General features: G+C 50.1%; 1 protein-coding gene across 1 annotated transcript in view; it reads right to left on the reverse strand.

Annotated features, from left to right (window-relative positions):
- The window catches only part of heatr1 (HEAT repeat containing 1), a 37,526-nt gene that overhangs the window by 20,277 nt on the left and 2,388 nt on the right, over positions 1–14,861 (reverse strand). Inside the window, exons 5-27 of the mRNA XM_075457664.1 lie at positions 13,890–14,031; positions 13,707–13,808; positions 13,465–13,605; positions 11,522–11,733; positions 11,303–11,443; positions 11,138–11,218; positions 8,537–8,638; positions 8,332–8,449; positions 8,142–8,249; positions 7,020–7,115; positions 6,846–6,934; positions 6,563–6,759; positions 5,250–5,371; positions 4,963–5,160; positions 4,713–4,887; positions 3,399–3,547; positions 3,013–3,205; positions 2,679–2,851; positions 2,436–2,600; positions 2,124–2,342; positions 1,748–1,879; positions 1,471–1,574; positions 1,220–1,363 (exon numbers count right to left, since the gene is read on the reverse strand). Of these exons, the coding sequence (XP_075313779.1) occupies positions 1,220–1,363; positions 1,471–1,574; positions 1,748–1,879; positions 2,124–2,342; positions 2,436–2,600; positions 2,679–2,851; positions 3,013–3,205; positions 3,399–3,547; positions 4,713–4,887; positions 4,963–5,160; positions 5,250–5,371; positions 6,563–6,759; positions 6,846–6,934; positions 7,020–7,115; positions 8,142–8,249; positions 8,332–8,449; positions 8,537–8,638; positions 11,138–11,218; positions 11,303–11,443; positions 11,522–11,733; positions 13,465–13,605; positions 13,707–13,808; positions 13,890–14,031 (3,303 nt within the window). The remainder of the gene's footprint in view (positions 1–1,219; positions 1,364–1,470; positions 1,575–1,747; positions 1,880–2,123; positions 2,343–2,435; positions 2,601–2,678; positions 2,852–3,012; positions 3,206–3,398; positions 3,548–4,712; positions 4,888–4,962; positions 5,161–5,249; positions 5,372–6,562; positions 6,760–6,845; positions 6,935–7,019; positions 7,116–8,141; positions 8,250–8,331; positions 8,450–8,536; positions 8,639–11,137; positions 11,219–11,302; positions 11,444–11,521; positions 11,734–13,464; positions 13,606–13,706; positions 13,809–13,889; positions 14,032–14,861) is intronic.

A 14,861-nucleotide genomic window follows, 5' to 3' on the forward strand; every position in this document is an offset into this window, starting at 1 on the left:
CAGGAATCTAGTCTTCAGGAATCTAGCCTTCGGGAATCTAGCCTTCGGGAATCTAGCCTTCGGGAATCTAGCCTTCAGGAATCTAGTCTTCGGGAATCTAGCCTTCGGGAATCTAGTCTTCAGGAATCTAGCCTTCAGGAATATAGCCTTCAGGAATATAGCCTTCAGGAATCTAGTCTTCAGGAATCTAGTCTTCAGGAATCTAGTCTTCAGGAATCTAGTCTTCAGGAATCTAGCCTTCAGGAATATAGCCTTCAGGAATCTAGTCTTCAGGAATCTAGTCTTCAGAAATCTAGTCTTCAGAAATCTAGTCTTCTGGAATCTAGCCTTCGGGAATATAGCCTTCAGGAATATAGCCTTCAGGAATATAGCCTTCAGGAATCTAGCCTTCGGGAATCTAGCCTTCGGGAATCTAGCCTTCGGGAATCTAGCCTTAAGGGATCTAGTCTTCAGGAATATAGCCTTCGGGAATATAGCCTTCGGGAATATAGCCTTCGGGAATATAGCCTTCGGGAATCTAGCCTTCGGGAATCTAGTCTTCAGAAATCTAGTCTTCTGGAATCTAGCCTTCGGGAATATAGCCTTCGGGAATCTAGTCTTCGGGAATCTAGCCTTCAGGAATCTAGCCTTCAGGAATCTAGCCTTCAGGAATCTAGCCTTCGGGAATCTAGCCTTCGGGAATCTAGCCTTCGGGAATATAGCCTTCAGGAATCTAGCCTTCGGGAATCTAGCCTTAAGGGATCTAGTCTTCAGGAATATAGCCTTCAGGAATATAGCCTTCGGGAATATAGCCTTCGGGAATCTAGCCTTCGGGAATCTAGCCTTCAGGAATCTAGCCTTCAGGAATATAGCCTTCAGGAATCTAGCCTTCAGGAATATAGCCTTCGGGAATATAGCCTTCGGGAATCTAGCCTTCGGGAATCTAGCCTTCAGGAATCTAGTCTTCAGGAATCTAGCCTTCAGGAATCTAGCCTTCAGGAATATAGCCTTCAGGAATATAGCCTTCAGGAATCTAGCCTTCGGGAATATAGCCTTCAGGAATCTAGCCTTCAGGAATATAGCCTTCAGGAATCTAGCCTTCAGGAATCTAGCCTTCAGGAATCTAGCCTTCGGGAATCTAGCCTTCAGGAATCTAGCCTTCAGGAATATAGCCTTCAGGAATCTAGTCTTCAGGAATCTAGTCTTCAGGAATATAGCCTGCAGGAGGCGCCGGGCTCACCTGGCCAGCAGGGAGAACAGGACCGGCACCAACATCTGGGCCCTCTTCAGCTTCTTCTTGTGCTGCAGCAGCTCCAGGATCAGCGTGACTCTCTGCCACGATATGGCACCCGGCTCTGGACCGCCGCCGCTCTCCTGCAGCTTCCTGAGAACAGAACCACATCACATCACACAGCTGCTCCGATCCGCTGGGAGCCGTGGCTCCTCCCCCTCTCTGTGCCTGAGAAGCTGCACATCTGTCCTGAGGAATACCTCTGAGTCAGCTTGTTCCTGCGGGTTTGTTGCACCGTCACGCCGACTTTGGGTTTCTCTGGAGGAGCGAGCTCATTGGCCACCAGCTGACCGTCGACGGCGATCTGTCAGAAACAAGGTTAGCCGTTACTGATGAGAACTGTCTTTGGGTTATTATTTCTCATTAAATTAGTATTTTTTATCTTTTTAACGTCGTTTTGCTCATTAAACCAAAGAAACGTTTTTCTACTCGTTCCCATGAGTAACCGTTCTCGGGCGCCATCGGAGCATCGCTCACCGCTTTGAAGACGCCGCTGATGGCGTTGGCCACCGGCGGACTCCTGCTCTCCACCAGCAGGTCGAACATCACCGACAGCAGCTTCTGCTGCACCTTCTCGTCTCCGAGGGCCGAGAAGAAGGACTTTGTGATCTGCAGAGACGGGACACGTGAAAACCTGGTCCTCTCACGCTCAGAGGTTTCATCTGAAAACAGAGCAGCCGAGCAACCGGAAACCCGACAGGAAACCCGACCGGAAACCCGACAGGAAACCCGACAGGAAACCCGACAGGAAACCCGACCGGAAACCCGACAGGAAACCCGACCGGAAACCCGACAGGAAACCCGACCGGAAACCCGACAGGAAACCCGACAGGAAACCCGACAGGAAACCCACCTGCTCCAAAGCGGTGATCTGGACGCCCGGCAGCCTCAGAGCTCTGAGGAACAGGTCCACACAGTTCTGGTCCCGGGCCAGCAGGGGGGCCGACGCCTCGTTGTACTTCCCCAGGACCAGCTGCAGGAGCTGGGTCTCGGTCCGCAGCAGGGAGGGGGTGTCCAGGCCGGTCTGCTCCAGGAGCCGGTCCAGGACGGGAAGCAGGGCGGCGAGGACGGACTGAGGACAAACGGACGAGAAGCGGAGCGTCAACATGTTTCACATCAGACTGAACGGCTTCAGGTTCTGGACTTTTAATCAGAGACCCCTCACCTGTCCGTTGACGAGGCTCAGCGCCCGCAGCAGGGCGGCGGCGCCGTACGCCGGGCAGCTGGGAGTCTGGACGCTCTGCAGCAGCTGCTGCAGCGCCGCCTGCAGCTTCTTCTGATGCGGCGAGGCTTTGCCGAGTGAAGACTCCTCGTGGAGAACGCAGAGAGCCTGAAGGTGGAGACTCACAGGTTTAATTCCGCAGGTTTTAACCCTGTAACCCTGGAAACTGTGAAAGTTAAAACTCACGGTGCTCAGGTACGACGGGTCGGCCATGATCTCCTCCAACGTCTTCAGGAGCCTCTCTGTGATTGGATGGTAAGGAGAGCTGCTGGCTCCTGATAGGCTCTGCAGGGCGTTGATGGCTGCCCTGCGGACCTCTCGGACCGGAGAGCTGAGGCAGCACAGCAAGGACGGGACCACTGACGCACGAACAAAGAGAAGACGAAATGTCACAGAAACGTCAGGGCGGAGCTTCAAGTCAGAGACTCGTGAGCTTTAACGAAGCCTCCAGCTTCTGATTCACGTTTTTCTCTCGTTTCATCCACAGAAAAACAGGAAATCAGTCAAACGTCTTCCTCACCGGGCGATTCCGCCGCTGCCAGCTCGTCCAGCGCGGCGGCGGCCTGGCCGTTCAGCAGAGCTCGGCCCATGTACAGCGCCTGAGTCTGCAGGACGGCGCCCACCCTCACGTCCAGCTGGTCTCCGTGGTTATCTGCGTATCCCCACAGAACGCACAGGAACCTGAAGAGCGTGGCCGTCTCACGCAGGTGAACCTGGAAGAGACGCGATCATGGTGACACTGAAGGCTTCTCTGGTGTTTACAGCAGACAGGGCATGATGGGAAAGCGTGGCGTGATGGGAAAGCGTGGCGTGATGGGAAAGCGTGGCTTGATGGGAAAGCGTGGCGTGATGGGAAAACGTGGCGTGATGGGAAAGCGTGGCGTGATGGGAAAGCGTGGCGCTCACCTGGACGAGCAGCTTCATCATCTCTCTGAAGCCGCCGGCCATCGGCCCCTCGGCGGCGCCGCTGATGATGATGGCGAACAGGCGGCAGAGCAGCCCCAGGTAGCAGCAGGTGTTGGTGTCCATCTTCTCCGGGTTCCACCACGCCTCACCTGGCAGGCGGAGACGGGACCAATCAGCTCAGCTCTGACATCAGAGTCAGCATCAAGCTAACGAGCGAGACTAGATTCCCAAAGGCTAGATTCCTGAAGACTAGATTCCTGAAGGCTAGATTCCCAAAGACTAGATTCCCGAAGGCTAGATTCCCGAAGGCTAGATTCCTGAAGGCTAGATTCCCGAAGGCTAGATTCCCAAAGACTAGACTCCTGAAGGCTATATTCCCGAAGGCTAGATTCCCGAAGACTAGACTCCTGAAGGCTAGATTCCCGAAGACTAGATTCCTGAAGACTAGACTCCTGAAGACTATATTCCTGAAGGCTAGATTCCCGAAGGCTAGATTCCCGAAGGCTAGATTCCTGAAGGCTAGATTCCCGAAGGCTAGATTCCCGAAGGCTAGATTCCCGAAGGCTAGATTCCCGAAGACTAGATTCCCGAAGGCTAGATTCCCGAAGACTAGATTCCCGAAGGCTAGATTCCCGAAGGCTAGATTCCCGAAGACTAGATTCCTGAAGACTAGATTCCTGAAGGCTAGATTCCCGAAGACTAGATTCCCGAAGACTAGACTCCTGAAGACTAGATTCCTGAAGGCTAGATTCCCGAAGACTAGATTCCCGAAGACTAGACTCCTGAAGGCTAGATTCCCGAAGACTAGACTCCTGAAGACTAGATTCCTGAAGGCTAGATTCCCGAAGACTAGATTCCCGAAGACTAGACTCCTGAAGGCTAGATTCCCGAAGACTAGATTCCCGAAGACTAGATTCCTGAAGGCTAGACTCCTGAAGGCTAGACTCCTGAAGGCTAGACTCCTGAAGGCTAGATTCCCGAAGGCTAGATTCCCGAAGACTAGACGCCTGAAGGCTAGATTCCCGAAGACTAGATTCCTGAAGGCTAGATTCCTGAAGGCTAGATTCCCGAAGGCTAGATTCCTGAAGGCTAGATTCCTGAAGGCTAGATTCCCGAAGACTAGACTCCCGAAGACTAGATTCCTGAAGACTAGATTCCTGAAGGCTAGATTCCCGAAGGCTAGATTCCCGAAGGCTAGATTCCCGAAGACTAGATTCCCGAAGGCTAGATTCCTGAAGGCTAGATTCCTGAAGGCTAGATTCCTGAAGGCTAGATTCCTGAAGGCTAGATTACTAAGCTAGCGAGCGGCGTTACCTTTGAAGGAGGCGTCGTGGCACCGCAGCGAGGAGATGAAGTCTCTGAGCAGACACACGAGCACCAGGCGGTACTCTCCGTCCAGACGCTCGCCTGGAAGCTGCTCACACCTGCTCAGGTAGAGGCTCAGCGCTGCAGAGAAGGAGGCGGGCACAGCGGCGGGCCACTCGGCTTCCTGTGAGGTCACAGAGACGCCACACTGAGGACGATGGTCAGCGTCCACACGGCAGACACGTGGAGCGAGACTCACCTGAGCGTCCTGGCTGCGGGCGACCTCCAGCAGGGGGGGCTCCAGCAGTGTGTAGACCCTCTGAGCGGTGAGCAGGTGCTGGGTCTCACTCAGCTGCCCCAGGCTCAGCAGCAGAGTCTGGGTCAGAACCAGGAAGGAGGCCCGGCCTGCGGGCCCGGCGCCCCGCTGCTGCTCCACCAGCAGAACCAGCTTCTCCAGCTTCAGGTTCGGGTTTATAGGGGACATAAAACGTTTGTGAGGTCACATGTTTCCAACACTGCTGAGAAGGAAAAGAGGTCAAAACTCACAGCGTCCCGTTTGGAGAAGTGCTCCATGTTCGCCAGGTTCCTCGCCAACGTGGAGACGAGACGCTGGTTCGCCAGACTCACGAAGTCGGGCTCGGAGCTTCTCTTCATGACCTCATCCAGTTCTGAGTGGACACAGCAGCCAGGTTCAGACAGAAAGCTTCTCTATGAGTCGAGATCTTTAAAGTGACAGTTCGCCTCTTTTGACATGAAGCTGTATGACATCCCATATCAGCAACATCATTTCTGAACATCTTCTTACCCCCTGCTGCGTCCTGTGAGCCGAGTTCCAGCCTCGTTTTGGTGTTGATGAAGGTAGTCCGGCTAGTTGGCTGGGGCTAGAAAAATAAAGCGTTTTGCTTCTCAAAACAATATGCGTTCAAAAGAGTAATACATTTGTATTACAAAATCGTTCTCGATGAAAAAGTCAGACCTCACAATCACTTGGCGCTATTTTTGCCTCCCTTGATATCAAATGGGTGTATACAGGTATAAACAAGTTAAATTTAAGACTTTTTAATACCACTTCTAAATGAAATTTAAGACCAAACGTACGATGGAAATACCAAGTATTTCCAAGTAAACACACTGACAGTATGGTAAAATGACAAATGACGGTTGAGTTTAAGAACATCGACTAAATGTGTGTCATGCGAAAAGATCACAAAAATGTCATCACTGTCCTAAATTAAATTTATTACAATATTTTCAGAACATTTAAGTCCCATGAACAAATGCTTATAAAAACAAGTAAATATATAAAAAAAAAAAAATACTGTTCCTTTAGAGCAAAAAGAAAAATACACAAATATTTAAGACCGATGCAATCTGAATTTAAGACAATTTAATACTTTTTAAGGTCTTATTTTCAGGAAAATTGATTTACGACTTTTTAAGACTTTTTAAGGACCCGCGGCCACCCTGATCAATGCGTCAAGCCACCTAGCGATAGCCGCACCTGTTACGGTGTTTGCTGCTCGGTCTGCACAGTTTATATTGGACGCATTGATATCAAGGGAGGCAAAAATAGGGCCAAGCGATGTGAGGTCTGACTTTTTCCATCGAGAACGATTTTGTTATGCAAATGTATTACTCTGTTGAACGCATATTGTTTTGAGAAGCAAGACGCTTTATTTTTTAAACCCCAGCCAACTAGCCGGACTACCTTCATCAACACCAAAACGAGGCTGGAACTCTGCTCACAGGACGCAGCAGGGGGTAAGAAGATGTTCATAAATGATGATGCTGATATGGGATGTTACACAGCTTCATGTCAAAAGAGGCGAACTATCCCTTTAAAGCTGGTCGGGCGTTACCTTCCGCCCAGTTCAGGGTCAGGGCGTGCTGGGCCAGGACGGAGCATCGGGCCACGGCGGCGGCGAGGCCGAGCCGAGGCGAGGCGACCACCAGGAAGGGCAGCAGCTTCCAGCCCGTCCTCTGCAGCAGGTCGGCGTCCCCCTTTCCCAGCCGGGGGTCGGACAGCAAACGCACCGCCTCCATCAGAACGGGCAGCCTGAAGGAGACGACACAGCGCTCAGAGTTACTGAGGGTCCTGAAGGCAACACCCGCCCGTCACATGACTGCGTGTGCTTCACTGACCACCGCTCAGCGTCCGACAGATCCACTCTGTGCAGCAGAGACAGCAGACAGGACACCGTGTCCTCCGGGTCCAGGACGTCCAACAGCCTCTGAAAAACAGCCGCAGTGAGCACAGCGCCGTGCACACAGCGCCGTGCACGTGGCGTACACCGGTGACATCATCAACCCACTGACCTGCAGCAGCTTCAGAGCGGCGGCGACCACCTCCAGGACGTCGTCCTGCAGGCGCTCCGTGACGGCGTCTCTCAGGAAGGTTTGGTCCAAACTCTGCTGCTCACAGGAAACAGAACAAAGCGTTGGTGCTGAACAGCAGGAGGAACATGGCCGCCGCGCTGACTCCAGCCGTGACCAGCGTGACTCACACATGTGAGTTCAGGTCTTACAGACGGAATGTGACATCATGCAGACTAATAACACATCAGTGAACAATCTATCAGCGGAGGGAGAAATGGGCCCAGAATCGTAGCCTGGGTGCCAGCCGAACTTAGCCCCGCCCATAAAATTTTTGGTGAGGAAGTTCGGTCTGGCTCTGCTCAGTTGGGGAAATCTCTATGCTCGACATTGCGACAGTCGACCCAATCAGATTGCCAGGGCGGGCTTTATACGATGATGGACAGATGATCAACAGGGACATTATTGACTACGTCACTAAAGAGCGCTTAGTTTGAATTCATTTGAAACAAACATGGCTGCCGCTGGAGAGCCAGGGTGTGTAGATTCTGCCATCGAGTCTGTTCTACAGGATCTCCACATTGCATTCATTTTGAAAGACGAACAGAGGAACGCGATAAAGGCTTTTATCGATAGAGAAGATGTTTTTGCCGTCCTTCCTACAACAAGTGTGTGTTGCTTAATCTACGTCACATACTACGTTGCTCTGATTGGTTGTAGGTCTATCCAATTGAGCGAAGAGGCCTTTTTTCTCCTGGTTCTCTGACTAGATTCTGACTAGAATCGTGAGTATGACGTAGTCAGGCTACCAGAGCCTCAAGCCTCGGGGAACAGAATCGAGCCTCGGGGAACAGCATCGAGCTTCGGGGAACAGAATCGGGCTGCGGGAAACAGAATCGGGCCTCAGGAAACAGAACCGGGCCGCGGGAAACAGAATCGGGCCTCAGGAAACAGAACCGGGCCTCAGGAAACAGAACCGGGCCTCGGGAAACAGAACCGGTCCTCGGAGAACAGGATCGAGCCTCGGGGAACAGAATCGGGCCTCGAGGAACAGCATCGGGCCTCGGGGAACAGCACCAGTGTGTAATCCTGCTCTGGAACTGTACTTTAGGCGTGTTTTCGTACCTGTCCGGCGGCGATGACGTCCATCAGATGCTCCACCGCCGACACTCGGACCGAAGGCTGCGGGTGTTTCAGGCAGAGAAGCAGCGACGCGTCCGAGTCGCCTAAAATCTGAGGACAGAAACACGGGCAGACGGTTCGGATCGTTCGTATTCATGAAGAGTTTGTTTGTTCTGCGGTCCGGATGCGTTACCTGGTGTTTCCCGCTGCTCATGGACAGAGACAGGAACTGGTGGAAGAGACGCTTCTGCTGCGCCTCGCTGACGTCGGTCACATGACCTGCGAGGACGCCATCCAGAGCCCCGCAGTACCTGTGGGAGGAGAACAGCTGATGATCTACCGACTCCAGGACGGTTTCTGGAGTTCTGACTGCAGGAAACGTTAAAATAAATTCGTACTTGGACTCCAGCAGTCGAACCAGAGGCTGCAGACGCTGGTCCAGCGCCGACAGATCCTCAGCCGAGCGCTCAGTCTGACTCAGATACTCGTCCAGCAGCAACCTGCAGGAGGAACACGACCACGTCAAGATCAACTTCTTCAAGTCACTCCTCATCAGACTGGAACCAGACTCACATTAACTCCGAAGACTTGAAACTGGACTGGTTCCGAACCTAAACCTTCCCTGATAATACCTGACTAACTCACCTGAGACGAACTCTGACCCGATACTAAACCCGGCCAAGCCTCAATACTCCATTTGGACTCGAGACTTCACTCAAATTAGCCATCTGAGACGAGACCGATTCGTTCTCCAGAGATTCTAAACCGAACGAATCTTCTAAAGGTCTAAGACTAGATTCCTGAAGGCTAGATTCCTGAAGGCTAGATTTATGAAGACTAGATTTCTGAAGGCTAGATTTCTGAAGACTAGATTCCTGAAGGCTAGATTTCTGAAGACTAGATTCCTGAAGACTAGATTCCTGAAGACTAGATTCCTGAAGGCTAGATTCCTGAAGACTAGATTCCTGAAGACTAGATTTCTGAAGACTAGATTCCTGAAGGCTAGATTCCTGAAGGCTAGATTTCTGAAGACTAGATTCCTGAAGGCTAGATTCCTGAAGGCTAGATTCCTGAAGACTAGATTCCTGAAGGCTAGATTTCTGAAGGCTAGATTCCTGAAGACTAGATTCCTGAAGGCTAGATTCCTGAAGGCTAGATTTCTGAAGGCTAGATTCCTGAAGGCTAGATTCCTGAAGACTAGATTCCTGAAGACTAGATTCCTGAAGACTAGATTCCTGAAGACTAGATTTCTGAAGGCTAGATTTCTGAAGGCTAGATTCCTGAAGACTAGATTCCTGAAGGCTAGATTCCTGAAGGCTAGATTCCTGAAGACTAGATTCCTGAAGACTAGATTCCTGAAGACTAGATTTCTGAAGACTAGATTTCTGAAGACTAGATTCCTGAAGGCTAGATTCCTGAAGACTAGATTCCTGAAGGCTAGATTCCTGAAGACTAGATTCCTGAAGACTAGATTCCTGAAGGCTAGATTCCTGAAGGCTAGATTCCTGAAGACTAGATTCCTGAAGACTAGATTCCTGAAGGCTAGATTCCTGAAGACTAGATTCCTGAAGACTAGATTCCTGAAGGCTAGATTCCTGAAGACTAGATTCTTGAAGACTAGGTTCATGAAGAATAGATTCTTGAAGACTAGGTTCATGAAGACTAGGTTCATGAAGACTAGATTCCTGAAGACTAGATTCCTGAAGACTAGATTTCTGAAGGCTAGATTTCTGAAGGCTAGATTCCTGAAGACTAGATTCCTGAAGGCTAGATTCCTGAAGGCTAGATTCCTGAAGACTAGATTCCTGAAGACTAGATTCCTGAAGACTAGATTTCTGAAGACTAGATTTCTGAAGACTAGATTCCTGAAGGCTAGATTCCTGAAGACTAGATTCCTGAAGGCTAGATTCCTGAAGACTAGATTCCTGAAGACTAGATTCCTGAAGACTAGATTCCTGAAGGCTAGATTCCTGAAGACTAGATTCCTGAAGACTAGATTCCTGAAGACTAGATTCCTGAAGACTAGATTTCTGAAGGCTAGATTTCTGAAGGCTAGATTCCTGAAGACTAGATTCCTGAAGGCTAGATTCCTGAAGGCTAGATTCCTGAAGACTAGATTCCTGAAGACTAGATTCCTGAAGACTAGATTTCTGAAGACTAGATTTCTGAAGACTAGATTCCTGAAGGCTAGATTCCTGAAGACTAGATTCCTGAAGGCTAGATTCCTGAAGACTAGATTCCTGAAGACTAGATTCCTGAAGGCTAGATTCCTGAAGGCTAGATTCCTGAAGACTAGATTCCTGAAGACTAGATTCCTGAAGGCTAGATTCCTGAAGACTAGATTCCTGAAGACTAGATTCCTGAAGGCTAGATTCCTGAAGACTAGATTCTTGAAGACTAGGTTCATGAAGAATAGATTCTTGAAGACTAGGTTCATGAAGACTAGGTTCATGAAGACTAGATTCCTGAAGACTAGATTCCTGAAGACTAGATTTCTGAAGGCTAGATTTCTGAAGGCTAGATTCCTGAAGACTAGATTCCTGAAGGCTAGATTCCTGAAGGCTAGATTCCTGAAGACTAGATTCCTGAAGACTAGATTCCTGAAGACTAGATTTCTGAAGACTAGATTTCTGAAGACTAGATTCCTGAAGGCTAGATTCCTGAAGACTAGATTCCTGAAGGCTAGATTCCTGAAGACTAGATTCCTGAAGACTAGATTCCTGAAGGCTAGATTCCTGAAGGCTAGATTCCTGAAGACTAGATTCCTGAAGACTAGATTCCTGAAGGCTAGATTCCTGAAGACTAGATTCCTGAAGACTAGATTCCTGAAGGCTAGATTCCTGAAGACTAGATTCTTGAAGACTAGGTTCATGAAGAATAGATTCTTGAAGACTAGGTTCATGAAGACTAGGTTCATGAAGACTAGGTTCATGAAGACTAGATTCATGAAGACTAGATTCCTGAAAACTAGATTCCTGAAGACTAGATTCCTGGCTCACCGCGCCACAGTCCGGTCCAGGTCCTTGGTCAGGGGGACGGACTTCAGGATGGACTCCAACATACCGAGCCGGTCCGTCTCCGTCTCACCTGTAACCGTAGCGACAGGTAAACTCTGACGTGACCTCTGAAGCCATGAAGACGTGTTGTGTATCCTCATGTTACAGGTCTCACCTGATTGGCCGGCGAACTCGCTGTGGACCAGGTGAGGCAGCAGGTACCGCAGCAGAGGACTCACATCGTGAGTCGCCGCCATGACCTGAAGGGTGGAAACCAGCGCCGGCATCGAGCACAAACGTCCGACAGCTCTGAAGACACGAGGCAACGGACAGGTGAGAGGATGCATCACTGAGCGCGCTCACAACACGCCACTGCGGCGGACCTACCTGGGCCCGGCGGCGCCCTCCTTCTGACGCTGCAGCAGCACGATCAGGCAGCCCAGACCCTCTTTGGCCAGAACCGGCTCTTTGACCAGAGACTTGCTGATGTGCACGGCGAGGCTGTCCACCAGGCTCGCCTCCATCACCACCTTTACCGCCAGCTGGCACACGATCATGTAGGTGGCGGCTTTGTAGTCCGCCAGGGGCGACTTCAGACCCTGAAGGGACGGCGAGACCGCGGGATGGTCACATGTTCGACTTAAGGGGACTGAACTGAACACAACTTCAACAAGAACCTTTTAATCATTCATGACTAACATCTGTTTGGGTTTAAGCTCCACCCACTGGAATCCTGTGTTTAAGCTCCACCCACTGGAATCCCTGTGTTTAAGCTCCACCCACTGGAATCCCTGTGTTTAAGCTCCACCCACTGAAATCCCTGCGTTTAAGCTCCACCCACTGGAATCCTTGCGTTTAAGCTCCACCCACTGGAATCCTTGCGTTTAAGCTCCACCCACTGGAATCCTTGCGTTTAAGCTCCACCCACTGGAATCCCTGTGTTTAAGCTCCACCCACTGGAATCCTTGTGTTTAAGCTCCACCCACTGGAATCCTTGTGTTTAAGCTCCACCCACTGGAATCCTTGTGTTTAAGCTCCACCCACTGGAATCCCTGTGTTTAAGCTCCACCCACTGGAATCCCTGTTTAAGCTCCACCCTCTGGAATCCCTGTGTTTAAGCTCCACCCACTAGAATCCCTGTGGGTGGAGCTCCATTCACTGGAATCCCTGTGTTTAAGCTCCATCCACTGGAATCCCTGTGTTTAAGCTCCACCCACTGGAATCCCTGTGTTTAAGCTCCACCCACTGGAATCCTTGTGTTTAAGCTCCACCCACTGGAATCCCTGTGTTTAAGCTCCACCCACTGGAATCCCTGTGTTTAAGCTCCACCCACTGGAATCCTTGTGTTTAAGCTCCACCCACTAGAATCCCTGTGGGTGGAGCTCCATCCACTGGAATCCCTGTGTTTAAGCTCCATCCACTGGAATCCCTGTGTTTAAGCTCCATCCACTGGAATCCCTGTGTTTAAGCTCCATCCACTGGAATCCCTGTGTTTAAGCTCCACCCACTGGAATCCCTGTGTTTAAGCTCCACCCACTGGAATCCTTGTGTTTAAGCTCCACCCACTGGAATCCCTGTGTTTAAGCTCCACCCACTGGAATTCTTGTGTTTAAGCTCCACCCACTGGAATCCCTGTGTTTAAGCTCCACCCACTGGAATCCCTGTGTTTAAGCTCCATCCACTGGAATCCCTGTGTTTAAGCTCCACCCACTGGAATCCCTGTGTTTAAGCTCCACCCACTGGAATCCTTGTGTTTAAGCTCCACCCACTGGAATCCTTGTGTTTAAGCTCCACCCACTGGAATCCTTGTGTTTAAGCTCCACCCACTGGAATCCCTGTGTTTAAGCTCCACCCACTGGAATCCCTGTATTTAAGCTCCACCCATTGGAATCCTTGTGTTTAAGCTCCACCCACTGGAATCCCTGTGTTTAAGCTCCACCCACTGGAATCCTTGTGTTTAAGCTCCACCCACTGGAATCCCTGTGTTTAAGCTCCACCCACTGGAATCCCTGTATTTAAGCTCCACCCATTGGAATCCTTGTGTTTAAGCTCCACCCACTGGAATCCCTGTATTTAAGCTCCACCCATTGGAATCCCTGTGTTTAAGCTCCACCCACTGGAATCCCTGTATTTAAGCTCCACCCATTGGAATCCTTGTGTTTAAGCTCCACCCACTGGAATCCCTGTGGTTGGAGCTTAAACCCTAACATCTGTCCAAACGTTTGGATATTTGATCTGTTTTCTGTCACAAATGAGTCGGTTTGGCTTCACACGACCGACCGGAGTCCCAGTTTGAGTCGTGTTGAACAGACCGAACGGCGACTCGTTACCATCTGGACGTATGGCAGCAGTTTGGCGATGATGGTGTCCGTCACTCGGTCCACGGCGTCCAGAGCGGGGACGATGGCGGAGGCGTAGAAGGAGAAGACGACTCTGAGCTGAGAGAAGCTCTCCGAGTGTCCAGAATAAGCCTGAGGAGAAGAAGAAGAAGAAGAAGAAGACATCAGGAGTGTGACGGATGCAGACGGACGTGAAGGCGACACAGAGGTTCTGGTTCCGTGGGCGCCGTCACCTGGATGGAGCGGGTCACCATGCAGCAGATGAAGTCCATGAAGCTCAGGTCAGTGTAGCAGTGAGTGATCAGAGTCCCTCTGGACAGCGGCACGCCGGGTTTCTGGGTCAGCGACAACAGAAGAAGAAGAGCGTTACATCCGGTCCGAACCATCAGAACCGGGCGGGGGGGGCGGGGTCAGACCTGCAGGCACTGCAGCCAGTTCCAGCGGCTGGTGGCGTCTTTGATCCTCAGGAGCTGCAGGACTCTGACGAACACGTTGGTGTCGTGATACGGCAGCGCGCAGGCCAGCAGGCTGTCGGCGTTATACAGCTGGATGTGGAAGCTGCGGCAGAGACACGCATCATCATCACTATCATCATCATCATCATCATCATCATCATCACCATCACCATCTCAGCGGCCGGCAGCAGCAAACACATCATCGGACGAGGCCGAGATGATGATCAAGTTTAACGATACCTACCATATTGCAAAAGTTCCCTTCACTAAGTTCACGTCCGAAATAATTCTTCAGAAGAAAAATGGCTTGAACATAAACCCGCCATACAGCAATGATGTCACGTGCGCGCAATTTATAGGAGTCATCGCCGATACATTGAAAAAAAAAGATGTCTGTGCTAATTGAACAGTGAGTACATGGCATTCCTGATCGTTCAGGAATGCGTCAGTGTGTACGGCCGTATTTTGAGGAGAGGAAGACCGGTGAATATACTGATATATATGCACCAACACCTTTTCAGTAAGTTTCAGTAAGTAGTTAGTAAGTTAAGTTCAGTAAGTTTGTAGAATTGTGCTTCAAATAAAGAACTTTATTTGGACCAGATTGCTAGTTAATCGTTTACAAGTCAATATTGCCTACATGGATAGCGATTAAAAAAAATAAAAATTAACCTGTAAAACTGCGTTTGTGTTAAATGCAATGCGGTTGAAAATTTGGATGAACCCAAGAAAAAAAGTTAGTCTAACACAGAGATACTCATTGTGCGGCTCGCACTCACATAGTAGCTTATAACAATATGGTAACAATAACAATAATTTTTTTTCAAATAACATACAGCGAATACTAAACAGTATTAAGTATTTTTTATTAAGTTTGCGTTTTTGTAGTATTAAGTATTTTTATTCAGTATTAATTAAGGCTTAATGGTGTTT

This window comes from Odontesthes bonariensis, chromosome 23 (assembly GCF_027942865.1).
Source record: "Odontesthes bonariensis isolate fOdoBon6 chromosome 23, fOdoBon6.hap1, whole genome shotgun sequence".
NCBI lineage: Eukaryota > Metazoa > Chordata > Actinopteri > Atheriniformes > Atherinopsidae > Odontesthes > Odontesthes bonariensis.